This window comes from Paralichthys olivaceus, chromosome 19, assembly GCF_024713975.1.
Source record: "Paralichthys olivaceus isolate ysfri-2021 chromosome 19, ASM2471397v2, whole genome shotgun sequence".
NCBI lineage: Eukaryota > Metazoa > Chordata > Actinopteri > Pleuronectiformes > Paralichthyidae > Paralichthys > Paralichthys olivaceus.
The window spans coordinates 11,458,296-11,477,342 of record NC_091111.1 but is presented as its reverse complement, the minus strand read 5'-3'; the positions used below and the strand labels follow the sequence as shown (position 1 = coordinate 11,477,342).

At 40.1% G+C, this 19,047-nt stretch overlaps 3 protein-coding genes across 3 annotated transcripts; 2 read left to right on the top strand and 1 right to left on the bottom strand.

The window, feature by feature from the left end:
* Positions 1 to 881: 881 nt before the first annotated feature.
* LOC109636126 (dihydrolipoyllysine-residue succinyltransferase component of 2-oxoglutarate dehydrogenase complex, mitochondrial-like) lies at positions 882 to 10,959 on the bottom strand. Its single transcript, XM_020097682.2, has 15 exons — positions 10,797 to 10,959; positions 8,693 to 8,726; positions 5,538 to 5,580; positions 4,930 to 4,994; positions 4,763 to 4,837; positions 4,593 to 4,648; positions 4,378 to 4,486; positions 3,627 to 3,764; positions 3,335 to 3,408; positions 3,166 to 3,263; positions 2,852 to 2,982; positions 2,688 to 2,761; positions 2,522 to 2,605; positions 2,247 to 2,414; positions 882 to 1,998 (listed from the first exon to the last, which is right to left on the bottom strand). The coding sequence occupies exons 1-15, from the start codon at positions 10,857 to 10,859 to the stop codon at positions 1,864 to 1,866; spliced, it is 1,347 nt and encodes a 448-aa protein (XP_019953241.1). The 5' UTR covers positions 10,860 to 10,959; the 3' UTR covers positions 882 to 1,863.
* LOC109636127 (uncharacterized) lies at positions 5,873 to 7,713 on the top strand. Its single transcript, XM_020097683.2, has 2 exons — positions 5,873 to 6,226; positions 6,910 to 7,713. Exons 1-2 carry the CDS (start codon positions 5,992 to 5,994, stop codon positions 7,500 to 7,502), a joined length of 828 nt encoding a protein of 275 aa, XP_019953242.1. The 5' UTR covers positions 5,873 to 5,991; the 3' UTR covers positions 7,503 to 7,713.
* Positions 10,960 to 11,300: 341 nt separating the features above from the next.
* LOC109636032 (prospero homeobox protein 1-like) lies at positions 11,301 to 18,475 on the top strand. Its single transcript, XM_020097528.2, has 5 exons — positions 11,301 to 11,438; positions 11,822 to 13,147; positions 13,569 to 13,670; positions 14,096 to 14,290; positions 18,165 to 18,475. Exons 2-5 carry the CDS (start codon positions 11,828 to 11,830, stop codon positions 18,330 to 18,332), a joined length of 1,785 nt encoding a protein of 594 aa, XP_019953087.2. The 5' UTR covers positions 11,301 to 11,438; positions 11,822 to 11,827; the 3' UTR covers positions 18,333 to 18,475.
* The last annotated feature ends 572 nt before the right edge of the window (positions 18,476 to 19,047 follow it).

Here is a 19,047-nt window from a genome sequence, read left to right as displayed (position 1 = left end):
TTGTATCATTGTTTGCTGTATTCAGGTCCATTAGGACCTCCAGTATTCTCATGCTAATCGAATGTTTGGAGGTTTTTTTTGTGCTCTCATAATGAATCCTGTGTTTTTCCTCCAAACAGTGCTGCTCAGACATTTGTGTAGGTGCTGGCAGAGAAACAAAGACGTACATTAGGAGCCATTGTCGCCCTGTCATTATTAAAGTAAACAGAAATAGTGAAGGGGGATCATACGCAGCTGCACACACTCCAGCCTGTGTCTGTGAAGTGGCGTAAAGGGCCGAGCAACCCTTAAGACTTTGTCAGAGATGATCACATTAGCTGCAGCTTCTCGGGAGCCGAGCGCGTGGCCGGCTAATGAGGCTTTGAAGATTGGCCTCTGGCACAGGATTGGTTTGCAGCGGAGGATTCGGCAGCAAAATAGATTTGGCACGAGATAAAATGCAGCAAGAGATCGATGATGAGACGAACCCTGCCTCTGCGTTGTTCTCTTATTTTGCCGTCGTCATATTTCAGAGTTCTGTTCAAAAAGACAAAGTCTGTTACTAACAGATGGAAGTTATGGTGAAATGTGCAGCTGAAGGTTTCTCTGCTGCAGTGAACGCTTGACTGCAAATAAGTATTGTGGTCATTATCAATTAATGTGTAATCAGATATGATTAATAAAAATACATGAGACCTGTCTCTCAATAAATGTTTTAAACCAAAAGTAATTAAATGTATGATTCTACTAAAGCAGGATAACAGCATATTATTAAGTCTGGAAGCTTCAGATGAAAAAAAATTAATTACCACAATAAAAACTAAACGATTAAGCGTTTAAGTGCGAAATAATTATTGACCGATCAATAGGAACACAACATGTATGTACAACGTTAGAGAAGGAAATGTGCAAGACAAGTTTTATTACATAAAACCCTTGAGATGTTTCATGTTTAAAATGGTTTCTTTAAATAGATACATGTTTTTATGGAAATTATAACACTGGGAAAGATCCAAGAACATAAAAATAAAAACCTGCAACCAAATTGTGCGTTTCGAACTCCCTCCAACAAAAAGCCCATTAATATATAACGTATATTTGTATATGTAAAAAAAGGAATAGTGTCTGGTTTGTGATTTCTGTAGATGAACAGTGAATTCTCATTCAGCAACAGTTTGATCAACATTTTAGATTTCGATGGCAGTGAGAAAAGTTTAAAAACAACAAAGTATAGTGCAGAACATGAATGAAGTGTGCGAAGCAGGAATATAACTGAACTCATTCACCTCTAGACACGTACTCGTCAGACAGTCAACATGGATTTCGAGGTATGGAGCTGATACACAAGTTCCACACACAAACCCAGTTTCCCGATCCCTTTTTTCCAGACGGCAGCTACTGATGAGGACTCGCAGCAAACCAAGGAAATCTTTCAGTCCTGTGTTAACATTGAAACATCTTGAACTCATCTGATGTTCGGCCCGACGGTGGAAAAAGTGGCTCGACTGATGAACAGGGGAGAAAGTCCTGCAGCCAACTGTGGCTGAGGGGGAAAGAAATGGTTTTAACCAAGACAGGGACGCAGCTAATGTTTATCTACTGATATATATGAGCATCTGAAGAGCACATGGGCGTAATAACACACCCTGTGTTTTCTTCTACAAAGACTAAATGTGACTGGAGCAAAACTATTCCTGACAAAAGATGGTGAGTAATCTTCCTGCCTTTCTGTTTGGTTTTTTAGTGAGGGCGGATAATTCAAATGAATCTCTATCAATAAGACTGAACACTTAAAAAGATGTCAGTGGTTGCGTTGAGCGCTTTGTGCGTGTTTTGTGATGTGGAGTTCATTTTATGCAGCTGAGCGATGTGGTGGAAGAAACATCACATGTCCAGAAGCAGCACTCGTGGATCTTCCACCACGGATTTGATCTTGCGCAAGAAAGTGACGGCTTCTCTGCCGTCGACGAGTCGATGGTCATACGTCAGCGCCACGTACATCATGGGCCGGATCTCCACCTGCCACAGCACAAAGCAGTGTTTTAGATTTCTCTTGTTTGAGTTAATCAGAACAGGAAAACAGTGGATCCATATCAGTTTGTATGATCACTACTTGTCCAGGCAGATAAAAATGACTTCCTGTTTTTTGTATCATGTGACATTTAATAAATTGGGTTAACAACAAGCAAACATACATTTCATAACTCTTCTGTACGAATAAAACTTTTGTGAACCCTGTAGATAAACTAAAGTTGCTGTGTTCTTACCTGGCCATTTATAGCAACAGGTCGCTCAAAGATTCCGTGCATTCCCAGGATGGCGGACTGGGGGGGGTTGATGATGGGCGTACCAAACATGGAGCCGAACACGCCCCCATTGCTGATGGTGAAAGTACCTCCGTCCATATCTTCAACAGCAAGCTCATTTTTACGAGCCTGAGGTGAACGATGCAAATGATTTTGTCATTGTAGTTCTAAAAGTAAAGCTTTTAAAAGAATACAATATTTTTATGATATATGCTGTTCATCACAACGCTTCTTACCTTTTCTCCCAGAGCGTTAATGGCTTTCTCAATGTCAGTGAAGTTCATGGTCTCAACGTTACGGATCACTGGAACAACGAGCCCCTGAACATGCACACGATGTTACTCAGCATTGAACAGCAACAGGTTTTAAACAAAAATGTAAATTTAGAGTCAAAGGCCGTACTTTTGGAGTTGCCACGGCGACACTAATGTCCACATAATCCCTGTAGATGATCTCTTTAGTGGCATCATCGATGACTGGGGTAAAAAACAAATTGACATTTAAAAAATTTAAACTTTACTGGTTTTACTTCAAAAACACAGTGTAATAAGTGTGTGTTGTCTCACCAGCATTGACAGCAGGCTGGTCGGTCAGAGCGTGTGCTGCAGCCTTCGCAAACGCAGACATGAAACCCAGTTTGATGCTGTGCTTCTTCAGGAAAGCATCTTTATAGAGTTTCCTCATCTCCTGAATGTTGCTGAGGAAAATCGATGATATCACATAGAAAACCTGTTTATATGAAAGTATCACTATGTCCCTTGATCACATGTGACACTGGAGTTAACACTCTTCTGTCACGAAATGTGAATCAGGTTCCTTTGTATTGAGTTGTGATCCTGACAGACTTTATGATGTGAATATGATCTTTTCTGTGTCTCACCTCATGTCGACCTCGTTGAAGGTGGTCAGCATGGCGCAGGTTTCCTGAGCCTCCTTCAGCCTCTGGGCGATCCTCAACCTCATACGGTTCATCTTCACCTGTTCAACAAAAGGATCTGTGATCTGTGTTTTTTACATAGTTGGTAAGCCTTGACAGAAACATTAGTTACCCTGTTTTCTCCTCTGGCTCCTGCTGTTGGAGGAGCAGGTGCTGGAGGTGCTGGAGGAGCTTTGACGGCAGAAACTACACAGAGAGAAAGAGAGACAGGCTAAAAATTAAAGACTGTCAAAAATCCTTTATTTGGATAAATCAGACAAAATGCTTCTTAATCATAAACTGATTTGGTGAGATAATACCATGTATCTGTACCCACCTCTACTAGTGACCCACTTATATACTTATACACATCAGACTGAATACATGCTTATCAGTAGATTTATATGCGTGAGAAGGAAACTCACCAGGTTTTGCTGGGGCAGCCTGTGGTGGCGCTGGGGGCACTTTAGGCGTGGCTGTGGGGGTTGAAGCTGGAGGAGGTGGAGGAGGAGGAGGCACTGCAGCCTCTGCAGCTGGGGAGGGGGCAGCTTTGGCAGGAGCGGCTGAGGAGACAAGACGTAAAGAAGAAAAAATGAAGTAGCAATGATTCACGATACATACAGTTTGAGTCAGTGTGTTCATTGTGCTGTCATGAAACAACACATTTTAAAATTGTACGTTATCAGTTTAAATTTAAACCTTTCAATCACTATACATGGCACAGAGAGTTTAGACTTTGTTTACACTGTCTATAGTCTTAACACTTATACACCGTATAACACAAAAGTATAGTAGGAGTTTAAAGTTATGTGGTAAAAAAGCAGATCCTGTCTTTGCTTCACAACCAAATCTCTGTTTTATTACATATGTTTTAAGTTAACATTGATTTCATTATGAGCATCAGCTTTTACATTCTTATCTGAGATGTAAATCTTTAAATCACAGTGTTTAAGTTTTATTTAATCAAAGCCAGAAACTATTGTTTGTGTGAAGCCAGCAGTGATAAATCCCACATAATAATGTTCAGATAACTGTCTTCTTATCAAGAATGTATTCTGTTATTTTGTTGTTCATGTTACTAACAAAATATGTTTTGTATGCTGGAACCAGCATTTAAATAGTGCAAAGTTTTTCTGGTTCATTGGTGATAAAATGAAAATGTTCAGTAATACACACCTCCTTTCCGGAGTTTGAAGAGGGGCGTTCCTCCTTCTACCTTCCCTCCGTCGGGAACCAGCAGCTCCTCAATCACTCCAGCTGCCGGAGCCGGGACTTGAACAGAAGTCTGGAAGAACAAAACACACAAGTTTAACATAATTCTTTAAAATGTTGTTGCTGTAAAAAAAATCCTTCATCAAAAATTTGAGGTTGATGCTCTTTCTTGTTCGTACCTTGTCCGTCTCAATTTCACACACCACCTCATCTTCTGTCACTGAGTCGCCCACAGCTAAAACAGAAACATTTTTTTCAGTTTGATCTTCTGACTCATTCATGAAACGATACAAGAGACTGACATCTGTGAAACACTGATAATATTTTACAGTCTTATATAAATACAAACCTTTCTCCCACCTCACGTCTCCCTCCGAAACAGATTCTGCGAATGCAGGAGTTTTGACTGTGACAACTTCATCCCCTGAACAAAGACAAAAGAAAGTATTACAGTTAAATGAACACTGAGCAGAGCTGAGTTTAAGATAAGACGCAGAACGCTGTCTCAGTACATACTGTGAACAGCTGATGTCCTGAAGTATCTGATGTGGAAGACAGTCACTGGTGAGGGAAACTGACACCTAGAAGAAGAAAAAAGCAAGTCTGTTTATTTTTTAAACAAATAATGTCTAACAAAATGAAATTGTACAAATTACTAGAGGGACACAACTAATTGTGAAATTAACATAGCATAAACATTACGCAGAAATAAAATGTACAAACAGTCACAAAATAGATTTCCCACCTCAATCACAAAAAGCTAAAGATAATCCCTTCAAATCAAATCTATATTTATTCACAAATAAAAGGCCATTAATTTACAATGATATAAAACAGAGAAAATTAAAGATTCAATTAGATATAATTGTAATTATGTACATTATTACATTATGTTATATATATATAATCCATACAAATACATAAAATGTTTATTAGAACAATAATTTAAATAACTAAACGTTTTACAGGCAATGCATTGCTTACACACAGATGCAGTGTTAACTGCTCAGTTATGATACATGAATAAAAAAAAATATATATAGTCGTGCTGGAGGCTTTCTATAGATGAAGTGTTCCCTGAGGGACATGTACAGACACTGGTGAAAGTGGGAGGAAGCACTTACGTCTGAGGACTCCTGTAGACTGTCCGGCTGCTGACAGAGAGGCCTGAAAGGTGACAAAGACAGAAAAAAGAGGAAGAAGAAAATAACTCAACAAGCTGCAGGAACTCTTTCTGCTGAGACTGTCACGTGACATATGACAGGAGTTTGTCTGACAGCTGCAGTGAACCGCTGCTCAGGATTCTCAGCCATTCACAAGGATGACGCACGGGGCTTGGGATGAGACACTTCAAGTTTATTCATGAGAAACAATGAAGAAACCGCACATACACATATGTGTCCCTTTGTCCACACGGACGTTTTGACACCGGATCAGTTTTGATCCACGTCCATAACGCGCCTGTCAAGCGCACTGGACCTGCGCACAGCGGCGTAAACAGGAAGGAGCGCGCGTTCCGGTGCGCACAGGAAGTACTTGGTTGTTAGCAGCAGACGGAGCTAGGCTGGAAACGAGAAGATGGCGAAAAGTAAGATCCGGGATTTCTTTTCTTGGTCCGACGACGAGGTGGAGCTGCTGCTGAAAGTGACGCAGGAGTACAAGGCGGCCATGGCGGCGCAAAACACCGACTGGGAGTCGTCGCAGAGCAAATATGGCGACATACTGGAGCGGTACCGGGAGTATTATCCGTCGTCACAGGAAGCCATGGCGACTGGAAAGGAGTTCCCCCATAAAAAAGAGGAGCTCACTAAAGGTATGTGCGGCTCGTGTTACCGGAACATATGGATCGTGTTTTTTAAATCGCCCTCATGTAGGAAAGTTCATCTTGAGAGGGGGGAGGGGGTTCTTGATGCTTGGACGTAAAAGCCGTTTTTCAGACATCAGCTCCGGAGGATGTCCGCAGAATCGGGTCGAGAGTTTCTCCGGAATTAGCCTTTCACATCACGAACAATGCAGCTGGAGGTTCTCCAGTCAAAAAATCTTCATCCCAACACGGGGATGGTCTCCGGAGTTTTCAGATGAGGGCTGGTGCAGCAGGGTGTAATGAATTAACTCTGCTGTGGAGATCACAAGTTGTTGTCTGCAGCACATCCACACTAGAGACAGTGTGACAGCACACTGACACCAGCGCTGACCCTTGGAGGTAAAAGGGTCCAGCTCTCTTGACTTCTTTGTGGTTGTCTTACAAGTGCTTTTTTCCGCTCTGAGATATTTGTATTCTTCTTTCTTGTGTCTGTAGCGTGTTGGAAACGTCATCAACACGCCCAATCACTCTTGGTGAATCCTGCTGAGGATTTCTTGTTTTGTCCCATGGGCTCATCTGGAGCTTGGCCAGAGATACTTTGGTGAAAGTCCGGGGATTAATCAACTGATAAAGGTTGTTTGATAAATACACATATGTCCATACATTAATTCGTGTTATTTTTGCGTTCACAGGACAGTTGACCACGAAACTCAAGGCCATTCGATTCAAGTACAGACAAGCGGTTGATTCTGGACGAAAGCGTGGTCACGGGCGAGTGATCCTGCTCTACTTTGAACTGTGTGACTCGATCTGGGGGGAATCTCCAGTGACGCAGGTATTGAGTGAAGCCATCAAGACCGAGGACGTGCAGGAGGCCCTGGATACAACCAGCTCAGCGTATGGTGGGTCATCATCATTGCCCAGTGAGGATGGTGTTGCAGAGGATGCTGGGTCTGCAGAGACGGCGGGAAGTCCATGCCAGAGACTCAGTGCTTCCCTGTGTGGCTACAGGCGAAACAGGCTGAAGAGGAAACTCGTCATGGACAGTGTCACGCAGGAGGATTTGGACATTAAAAGACGACTGCTGCAAAGGTTAGAGGCTACAGACGACTACTTTGTTCAAACCATGGGTCACTGGTCTTCTACAATGGACCGCTTATCTGACAATATTGAGCGACTGGTACAGCATATTGTCTGCTCTGGAAGCAACCTCCCCACTCACCACACACACCCCACCACAGCCCCTACCCCTATGGACACACAGGCACAAGAGGGCCACTCCTAGACCACTGCTCACCTTTGCTCGGCCGGCACAGCATTGGACTGAACCAAGACCACAGAGACTATGCAGATGTGTAGATATTTAGTCTTCATGTTTGTGCCTTCTTTTTGTAATCCTATTTTTTGCATGTTGTAATATTTCAACATTTGCTAAGTCTGCATGCTCTGTAAATATTTACTGAGTTAGTGTGATTTATTAAAAAATTTCAAAAGCAGTTTTGTCATTTATTTAAAATATGTAGGGGTCTCTTGTTAGAATTGTATCTTTGTTAAGTCAAATTATTAAGTACAAAGTGTTTACTGTTACACAGTGGTTAATTTCTTTTTGCCACAGTACCCAGAACATTTACATGTCACACCTATAACTTTAAGTTTACATTTTCCAAGACAAAATGTATTCAAGGAATTCAGTAGTTAATTAAAAAAATTTATTTATCATGCATTTGAAATACTACAAGTACAAACTCAAATACTCCACAGTATCACAACAGTTCATATAATTTTTAAAGTCACATTCAACTGAAAGCTGTACTAGTACTGCTGTTCATAACTTGTGTAAAATGATTGAGTGGTAAATAAGGTCACACAAATCATAGCTTTCCCCTCAGTTTAGTTGTCTGCTCTCATTTTTGCTCTTCATTCTCTTCTTTTCTCATTCTCATCAAATGTCAGTGTGTTTGGTTGAAGTTAGCAACAAAATATTTCGCTTCAGGCGGAAGATAGTAATGACCTTACAAACTTTTCGGATGCTGACTGAAAAAACAGTCTGAATGCATTAGTGGTTTCCCTTGTCAATCAGGTAATACAGCGTGAACCTCAGGATAAAAAAGATGTGTCATAAACTAAGAAGAGCGCCAATGACAACTTGGAAAGACAAGATTCAGGAGCCGATGGCTATGTGTTTTTGTGTTGTAAACGAAAACACTTCACGTTGATATTTGAACACCTTGTGTCCTGCTTTCCACATGCTCAACCCAGGTTCCACACCTCACCTGAATGTTCCGGAAATGTTCCAGTTACATTGAATACATCTGACACAGAAAATGTCCTGCTGCGTTCTTCATATATGACAGATAAACTCTGGAAAATGCCAGGACCCCACTTTCTGGACATTTTCCAGAGTTCACATCTGAAAACAGCTTAAATCACTTTCTTTCCGAAGGACTGGTCTACATAGTGTATAAATATACTCACCAGATACACTTTGTCTGTGGAGCGCATTATTGGCCTGAAAGGATAAGAAAAAAGATAAACAGTTAAAAGTAATAATCTGTTTGTGAGTTCTGTCTGGTTTATACTGGATGACATAAGTGGAATGAGTAAGTATCAAACAAGAACTTGCTTTTCTTCTTAACTGAACACCAACGACATGCATGACATAAGTCTTCTGCACTGATTCACTTTTAAATACTGGCTGTGCAGACTAGCTAGCTGATGCTAACTGCTGCTGAAAGTTAACTGTGCTGAATAACTGTACGTAATGAATCATGTATGTAGGTTTAGTGAGGGCTGGCTCTCTGTTTGAAGCAGGCTGTTGAGTTCTGGCTGCTGCTTTTCAAATAGAATTGCACGTGACCCTGGTCTGAACCAAAGGATGTGGGATGCCAGACGAGGGTGGAGTCAGAAAAACTCCAAAATGTCTACAATGGATCAAAAGCATAGGCAGACATGTAGCCACTTGAGTTTCCATTATTTTTCCTCTCTAGAACAACTGGTGTCAATTACGTACCACGAAGGGCAGAGATTGCATTTTGCACACTAATGCAACACTAGTGTATTCAGTTTTATTTTGAGTTAAGCTGTCGCGAAGTGATTTTTTTAGTGTCAAAACTCCACATGAGTTCCTTCAAGTGATTTTCAAAACTCTTTTGTGCCATAACATCTACTGACATGTTAATGGGACACCTAGTAGAGTCTAAAACAGGCGCTTTGCAATATATTCTGGCTCCAGTAAACCTACCTGACAGATTTACAGCTGAAATGATAATTTGGTCAGTTGATCAAATTCATTCTTTAAGCAATAATGCAAGAAAATGTAGTTCTATTTTTTTAAGCCTATCTTATCAATAATCAAAATAATGATTGCAGCTGCGATTGTACACTCAGTTGCCAGTTTATTTTTTCACACAAACTATTGCAACAGTCTAAAACAACAGTTCTGCAATAAAGTCTGTTATCATGAAGGTTATAATGATCGTGTTTGTTTCCACTGTGTTTTAGATTCAGCTTTGTGATCATTTGAGGCTGCAGATGCTGGTGCTGTGGGATTCCATTAAATTATGCAGATAGATGTCTCTGTTATCTATTCTAGTCTAACTTCACTGATATAACCAGGGGGCACACAATTCATTAAAATGCAGTACAATTCTACAGCATCACTAACTCCTGCCTCCAAACATGAGCAACAGGTAGAATCATCGCCTGCGTAACATGAAGGTTGGCTGGGTTTGACCTGGGTGTTCCTAATAAACTGTATCCCACTTTATATGAGCAAGGGTGTAACACCACAGAAGCACAAACCGCAGCCTCTGCAATGAATACAATTAACTGAACACCTTTAAAAACACTTGACTAAATTTAACTGAATACTGCAACCTCCATGGGAAAAGTACTTACTGCAGGAGAGCTGTATGGAGGAGCATGAGTTTATGTACAGATAATGAATAAATAAACTGACACGTGGCAATCGTTCTGCAATCAATAACCAGATGACAACACCATAATGGCAGAAGTAGAAACCAAACCAAACTCCCAAGTTATCTCTCTGGTGATCGTGTTTCAGCTTCGCTCCCTGAACGCAGCAGAGAGAAGACAGCTGAGCATGTGAGAGGAGACTATGTGGTCCCCTCTCTGCACACACGTGTCTAACATGACACATTTGTGACAGGTCACCTCCTCAGCCAGCAGGAACATGCTAACATTAGCCTGCCAGGTCTGGGGCGTAGAATATCCCAAAACAACTCTCGTAGCTTGATAACAACACAGCGCGCTTTTAGCTTGTTAGCTTAGCGAGTTTGTGGTGACTTCCTGGTTAAAGCTCAAGGTTTAATAACTATTTTCAGATTAAACTTTTACATTCAACCGTCACGTAGTCTGTGGGGAAACGGGTCAGGGCGTGTTGACAGAGCCGAGCCGCGGTGGAGCTGTCAGTGTCGGTGTCCTTGTGGCTAAAGGCCCCCGCTTCCCAACAAGCTAACCTGGGCGGTGCGCTACCACACAGCCGGCGGAGTCTTGGCACAGTTAGCAGGGGCAGTTTCAGAGTTAGCACATATCGGTTCAGTGTTTGTTCCAGACATACCTGGCTCACCGCTGACAGGGACCGGCCCAGCGCCCGGTAAGCACACCGGGACCGTGACAACATGGCGATAGCTAACGGCTGAGACTGTGGTTGACAGCCGAAGAAGGAGCGAGGAGCGGCGGCTAACTTCTGCTGCTGCTGCCGCTGCTGGGAGGAACCACTGCGGCTGAGGGAGGGGGAAGATCCGGTGAACCAAGGCGGCGAAAGCGGTGACTTACTAAGCACCAAACTCTAAATCATGAACTAAAACCTGACAAATGTCTCTCATAGTGTGAATTAAAACAGACATTTGATTAAGTCAATATTATAAAATCAATGTCACAACATCAGGACTGTACCACTGTCCTGTTAGAGGGCTGTAAACATACAGTCTATGGGTGTGACCGACTTTTTAAAATTTCTTTCAACTTAACATTTCAGCCACACTGTGAAAACAGAATCCAACTACTTCATTTAAACTTTTATTCCTCAGTCGTGTTATTACCAGTGGGCCGCTCCATTCAAATAATATATAGGTAATGTTATTATGGGGATGGGCTGGTACATGTGACCACGCCCCCTCAGCTAGACCAGTACAAATAACAGACTCCTCCTCCTGCAGCTGTCAGAGCTGCTGCCTCCTCTGCTCGCTGTGCACGCTGGGTAAGTAGTTTCTCACCTTAGAAATAGATGCTCTTAGTTTCTCAGGAATATTTGAACCTTTGGCTTTAATTGTCACTTGGAAAAACAGAATCTAGATTTTAATACAGCTTAACAGGAATTAGCGAGACAGTCCAAAAAACAACAAATTACTTTGAGAATGGTCTTTGCTCACTGTGAAAAAGTTCAATTCATACCTAAAGTGTTACTTTATTTCCCCTGGACAAGCAATATGATATATTATATTTATTTTTATACTTATTTGAAAATGCAATGCAGTTCTTTGTATGTAAAAAAATATATATTTGTGTGACATTTTCAGGAATTACAGGAATAACTTTTTCTATGATTAATGATAATGTTATTTTTCCAACTGTTCTTTCCAGAGAAGCATGGATTCATGTGTTTGGAGCGGGGGCGTGAAATCCAACAACATCTGCCTTTACGGCAGCACTGCACAGCATCTCTCCTCTTTCCCACCCGACCCTATGCCTTTAAATCCAGATGCATCAGGTGCTTTTGTGACTTTTGCCAGAGACGATGACAACATGAAAGTGGAGAGTGATTATTACAGCAGAGGTGAAGCTGGTTCGAGCTTGATCCGTTCTGGCCCATTGGAGCCCGATGCACCCTGCTCTGCAAGAAGGCACCTGTCTCCTGCAGCCGGTTCTTGCAGTCATCACGACTGGAATCTAAGCAGTAGACGTCAAGCAAAGCGTGCCCGAGTAGAAAATATCATCAGAGGCATGACCGGCTGTCCTGGCATGCACTGCCCAGATGTGACAGCAAGTCAGCATGAGTGGACAGACTGCGTGAAGGAAAAAGAAAGGATTGGAGAAGTGTCTTCGCATCAGGAGCACATGGATACAAGAAAGCAGCTTGAGAGTCAGCAGCAGCACCTCCGGCAGCTCAGAACAAAGTTCTACCAAATAGATGAAGTAACTGAAACCACAGAAAACAGTGAGGAAAAGTCCCGGACCAGGAGCAACTCTCCTGACACATCCCCAAGGGATGCATTTACAGATTCATGCAATGAGTTTGAGAGCAGCTCAAGTCAAGAACATAAAGGCTATAAGAAGGTGAAGCTGATGAGCTACTTCCAAACCAAACCTGAAAGAATCAAGCAAATAGCAGATGTCTTAAAGTATGAGCTGTCCAGAGCCGTCAGTAAGAGTGTTGACTCTGTTTTTAAAAGTATGCCCCCTCTACAGACATCACCAACCCACGAGGGTGTAGAGACAGATGTGTCTCTTCTGTCATCAGCGTGTGAAGATAAGAAAACAGGACTTTCATGTTTTGGCAACACAAAGGTGCAAGTTCCAGATGTCCAAACCGAAGCTCTGTCCCTGGTTGTGCAAAAGCCTCGACTGGAAACACCCGACAAACTCCAGCCCAGACCAGGAGCTCACCATCGTCCAAAACCTGTGGTGCCCTTCAGCCATGACTCCGCTCTGACTCCATCACAGAAGGATCACAACACTGCACTCAGCTGGCTGCAAGGCGGATGCTCTGATGTCGGCCAAGGAAAGTTTGAGATGTTCGACGCACGTTGGACTTCGGTCAAAGTGAGATCGAAGGTCAACTCCAGATCGGCGAGAAGCTCACAGACTTGCAGTGTGTCTGTGGATCCAACACATTTAGAAAACCTGTGCTTTCCTCAGGTCAAGATGGAGTCTGACAGTCTGGTGAAGAATAACCTGTACATGCTGAATGTATCCTTTTAACAAGATCCAAATAATTATGTCTAATATTTCATCTTTTAAAATACAGTTTTGAGCAGTGACAGAAAGTTCAGGTGACTTTAGATACAAGCAATAATTCTTCTGCCTTTTTGAGGTTCAAATAACAAACCTTTTCATGAACCCAGGTATGTGGTATAAACCAAGTCTGTTCATCAAACCAATTTCCCCTCTTTTTGAAGAACACAGCAACTTTGCACCTTACAGAATCCGATAACTTCTCCCTTTGATGGTGTGAACTTTGAGGAAAATTGCAGCGACTCCTTCTGTCCTGATTTCTATTGGTTTCTTGCAGAAAAAATGTTTGCTGGCTCATTAATGCAGAAAGAAATCAGACTGTTTCATTATGTGTATAGGATGCATGTTTGTCTGTTTCACCCTTAACACATATCAGGAGGGTCTGACGACAAAACATCTGAAGAAAGCAAAGCTGATGTTCTTTTACACACGCTACCCAAGCTCGCTGGTGCTGAAGATGTGTTTCCATGATGTGCAGGTGAAAAAAAGACTTTAGCAATAGACTAAACAAACAAAACACAAATCAACTTTACTGAAAAGCACGGATTTAATACATTTTCCTGTATGTTGAAAAAGTTCGAAAAAATTCAAACAATCTATGCTCTTTATTGTGAAAGCAATTTTCAACCAGTCTTATGTTTTCTAAATGCATTTGTTGCTTCAGAATAAACAATCAAGACACAACTTCTTCATTTATACATTTTATTTCAAATCACAGCATTAAAATCAAGCAATTATCAACATTATTTAATTCCTGTGAAAAGAAGACCTAGTAATATTGTTTTATTTGCTTAACATGCCGTTTTGCAATTACAGTATTTATCAAATCACAAAACAGTGATGTGATTTGAATCATTCTCATATTTCATGGGCTCACATACCTGTTTCCTGTTTGGTCCTCAGTTCACGCGCTGCATCAGCTCTCAGCTCATCAAGTGGTTCAGCAACTTCAGGGAGTTCTACTACATCCAGATAGAAAAGTTCGCCCGCCACGCCCTCGTGGACGGAGTGGCCGACGTGAGGGCTCTGACTGTGGGGAGAGAATCAGAACTCTTCAGGGCTCTGAACGTGCACTACAACAAAGCCAATGAATTCCAGGTGAGCTAAACCCGAAACTGAACAGTGATTGTTATTGTTCTGAATGTACAAGTTTTCATATCATCCTCCTAAAAGTATATTTGTGTCGTGTACAACTTTAACATTCTGTGGAAGAGCAGTGGTCCTTTACTGTCACTCAGTTTTTTTTATTGATATACATTTTTTTGGTTTAAGAGCATTCAATGAGGTATATTTTATTATAGTAAAGCAAAATAATCATTTATCACTTAATGATTTTAATGTTTCATTGTGTACAGTTCAAAACAATTTACTTTTGATAGATGTGTTTTCTATTCCTCAGGAGTCTTACAGTATTTACATTTTCTAATCATCTCCTTATTTGTAATTGGTATATATTTTTCAAATAAAGCAATGTGGATTTAGATATTGATTTAATACATGATACACCCCCCCCCCATGTGTAAACACGTCTGCTATAGATTTTCATTTAGACGTTTTAACATGAACAGATAAATCCATTTAAAAACCATGGAAATTAATTTGTGCTAGGTGGATACATTTCATCCATTATAAGATGACGTTAACTCAGAGTACTCAACATAACTTCAAAATATACACACAAAATATTTGAGAAAAAAAAAGAATCACAAATAAAAAGTTGATATGCATTTAGTTTGGGGTATCCTGCTTCATTATAGTTGATGGTAGAGACTGAAATGTGAGGAGTGGGGGTGGCACACGCCTCTAATTAGAACGCTAGTGTTTCTAACAGTGGCTTAATTAAATTGGAAAGAAAATCAATTTGATGGCTTAATTTTTATAATTTCATGAAGTCAAGTTAATTTCTTTGCTTCACTGAGCAGATAAAAACCTAATCTGACATTAGTGTTTATCTAAAGCTAATGACATGGAGCTGAAGAACACACACGTGTAAATGATTGTGTCCGTGTTATTTAAATGTTCATGTTAACCACTTAATTAGTTGCACCTCTACAATCTAATGCAAATGATCTGTTCAAAGTTAATTGAAATAAGAATGAGGTTTTCTTCTATTTTCATTCAAGTCAGGGAGTGTCCCCGCAACAATAAATCTTTTTCATGACACACGCACACACACACATATATATATATATAATACACACACACACACACAGAAATTTATTTTAGTTATCAATTAAAAATCAATCCCCTGAAGGAAGGATTAGTTTTTAACTGAGCTCTAAGTGTTCTGGTTTTTAATATACTGTACATTTTCCTATTCATTAAAAAATATATAATTCAAGTGAATACCTATTTTATTATCCTACTGTATATGGACGAGATAGCTGCAAAATGTTAAGTATTGCATATCTTTTTTTCAGTGGTTCCCCGACGCATATGCAGTAATATGTAATGATGCAATTAATGTTGTGTTAATTAAACACGACCCGGATTAATGAACCAATAAAAAGTAATGAATTAATTTAAGTTCATGCAAGTTTTTACTAACATTGACATTCGTCCATAATGAGTCAGAGCTTCTGAGTTTGGTCTGAGGCTGAACAACCTCCTGATCGTTCAATCCATTCTGATTGAAATCCCACATTAATGACTTTTTAACTTCTTTAATATCTCCAGACATGGACATGAGATAAATAAAATAATGCTGGTGCCCATGAAAGAAAAGAGAAAATGTTTAAGATCAGTAAACTGTTCATTAAATATAAGTCATATGTGTTTTGATAACTTCCTTTTTAGGACGAAACTGAATTCAGTGCCTGACAAGATATATAAAGACTTGCAGATACCTTGTAGAAGGGTTCATTATCATGTGATTTGTGATTTGGCTGTAAATGTGGCAGCTAGGTATAGGTTTTTAGAGTCACTGAGCCCTCATCTGGTCAACAGACCAGAGACAGAAACAGCAGAGCAGCAGGAATAAAGGGCAGAGAGAAGATGGGAGGGGGTGGGGGGTGAGATCTGTGAGTATGACAAAGAAAGAGGTTGAGATTTCTGTAAGAATTTCTTCCTCAGTATTCCTGACTATCACCGCAGTGAAAACTGTTTCTTTCTCCTTTTTTGTGTGTTTAGTAATCTCTTCATGACAAACTACCATTGTGTATTGTATAGTTCTTATTCAGTTTAGCCATGGTTGTACTGGGAACAAAGCAACATGCAAACATAAAAAGGGTAAATAGTCATTGCACAGCCACTAAGGCAACTTTATCTCAAAGGTCACACTGGTATACTGAGGATATGGTCGGCTGTTAGTGGAATTTAAAAAGTCTGGTGATAATTCAGCCTCTACACTCATTAATGGCCAACGTGTCATCAATGAAATTGAAGTGAAAAAGGTGGGGCCCGAGATACCAGAAATGTTGGTTTGGAGCACATAGAAAGAAAAGAAAGGAGAAGGGGTTCATTCTCTTGGGAGCATGAATTTAACATTTTGACCAAGTGGTGGTGATGATAAGCTGTACAGAAAAGAGATGGGGAATTGCTTTATTGATTCCAGTGGCGTTATTGATTCTGCTAATTGGTCTAATTCTTTATCATTTCTCTCAACGACTCCTGTTCAGTTTTCTGCACAGGACGGATATACCTGTAGGTTTTCAACATCAGCAAGTTTTATTTTCTCCAAGTCTGAATTCACTGTAGAAACAGTCAGAAAAAGGCACGTTTGTGTGCAAAAGCTCTGTTATCAAAGCCTGTTCATTTTATTAAAACACGTTTCCTTAGTAACAGAGGTGCAGCTCAGTTGGGAAGCTGTGGCACTTGTCTGTTGAGAATCAAAAACATCCCAATGGAATTTCAACCTATGTTATTTAGGAACATGTTTCAGTCTATTACTGGTGTTTCACATTTATTTGAAATGACAATTTTACAGAGATAACGATAAGCACTGTTTGCTTTTTTTGGTGAAATCAATCCTGCATTGGACCATTTTCACTCTTTTTCCAGCAGAATAGATAGTTTTCACATCATTTTCTCCCAATGGACAACTGTCAGAGAAACATGCCAACATCAATAAAAGGAATTGATAAGCTCACAAGCTTTTGACTCCAGTGGTTTGCACAGTTTGGAATTGGTTCTCGATTCCAATCCCTGCTGACAAAAATCAATAAAAACTTTGCAAATCAACCTCTGAGGATGATGAATATCGATATCAAATTTATGTGCGTCAGGCTGTTGGCAGTTAAGATGTTGTATTTTTTCTTGCTACGACATGTAGCACCAATTAATGTATTGATTCGTCAATGTTGTGTTCTGATTGGATTATTTTCCAGCTGGTCTTTGGTCGTCAAAGCTCCAGATTGGCTGTTGGTGCTCCACTCTCAGACCAGTTTTGACCACAAGCTACATATTTGACCTTTTCCCTCACAAAACCCAACTTCCATCTCAAACAGCCCAAAATAAAACGTTCTACTTTAGAATGACTTATTCATTTACATCACGTTGAGGCCACCACGGACCAAGTTTTTAAGTTAGCGACTGTTTTCAATGGAACTTTTTCATTTTAATTTGAATGAACTTTATTTGGGCTACCAATTGGAGCATTTTCTAGTAAGAAATAAAATAAACTTTAAAAGAACAGAGTCTGCCTAAATTATTTACAATGATAAACAGTAAATATAAATATGTAACCAGCTAATATAGGCTTTAGTATTAGTAAGGCAAGGTAAGTAAGGTCAAGGCAGTTTTCTGTACTTCAGTTAATGTATCATGTTATTGATTCTACTGACTGTTTGGCTGTTCATCCTCAATTATAATCTTATTACTTACCTTAATTGGACAGATATGATTCTAACTTTCTAAAACATAATGCAAATCACAAAAACACTTGACAAAATACAAAAACAGACTACGATTATGAACAGTATGTGTGTAAGGTTTGAGGATTTTTTAAAATACATCTTCTCCTGTGGATTCACAGGTCCCTGACAGATTCCTTGAAGTTGCTGAGACCACACTAAGAGAATTCTACATTTCCATTTCAATGGGCAAAGATCGTGATTCGTCGTGGAAGAAAGCAATCTACAAGGTGATCTGTAAACTGGACAGTGATGTACCGACTGAATTCAAAAGTCATCAGTCTGGATAAAAGCCAACAAGAACTTGGACTGACTCATGCTTTGATCATCAAACTATTTAGTTTGCTTTTGTTTTTATTGAATAAAAGAACATATTGTAAAGGGGGCGGGTTATTGGTAGGTACATGCCAACCCATTATGAGTTTGATACATGTTGCAGACCAATGGCTGCATTTCTTGTATCCATGGTCGGCAGTTGGATCATGAGGTGGTTCGACGTCATATGTACTTTGCTATATCAGACATATTGTATAGCAATACTACATATTTTGTAAGATGTAAAACGGTTTCATCACAATGTGCAAGTTTTTGAGACGTATTTGTCTTTAATAAGAACAGAATAAGGTCCACACCACATCAGAAAAAATATATTTAATATTCAGCAGAGCTCAATATTGTCATTCTGTGTATGTACAGGGTATTTAACATGGAAGTTACATGAATCTAAAAGTGATGAATCATTAATTTATATCTCACCCAGCTCTTATGAACTGTGAGAATATAAATGTTTTTTCTCTTTTCTCTACTCACCACACGACTCCATTCATCCACGTCCCAAACATCTCATGGTTGGCGGACCATAGAATATCAACCATCGTCTTCATCATCAGCACCATGTTTTCACTGGTAACGGATCCTTGCTTTGTCTTCAATGTTTCTCCATATCAAAATTTCTGATATGTAGGAAATTCTGGATTCTCAAGTACTTTGTGGATGTAAAATTTA

Coding starts and splice junctions, on each gene's coding strand:
- LOC109636127 (XM_020097683.2), top strand. CDS start 5,992: ATGGCGAAAAGTAAGATCCGGGATTTCTTTTCTTGGTCCGACGACGAG. Junction 6,227..6,909: donor AAAAGAGGAGCTCACTAAAG/GTATGTGCGGCT, acceptor TTGCGTTCACAG/GACAGTTGACCACGAAACTC.
- LOC109636126 (XM_020097682.2), bottom strand. CDS start 10,859: ATGTTGTCACGGTCCCGGTGTGCTTACCGGGCGCTGGGCCGGTCCCTG. Junction 4,995..5,537: donor GTCTACAGGAGTCCTCAGAC/GTAAGTGCTTCC, acceptor TTCTTCTTCTAG/GTGTCAGTTTCCCTCACCAG. Junction 2,415..2,521: donor TTAACGCTCTGGGAGAAAAG/GTAAGAAGCGTT, acceptor CGTTCACCTCAG/GCTCGTAAAAATGAGCTTGC.
- LOC109636032 (XM_020097528.2), top strand. CDS start 11,828: ATGGATTCATGTGTTTGGAGCGGGGGCGTGAAATCCAACAACATCTGC. Junction 13,671..14,095: donor TGTGTTTCCATGATGTGCAG/GTGAAAAAAAGA, acceptor TTTGGTCCTCAG/TTCACGCGCTGCATCAGCTC. Junction 14,291..18,164: donor ACAAAGCCAATGAATTCCAG/GTGAGCTAAACC, acceptor GTGGATTCACAG/GTCCCTGACAGATTCCTTGA.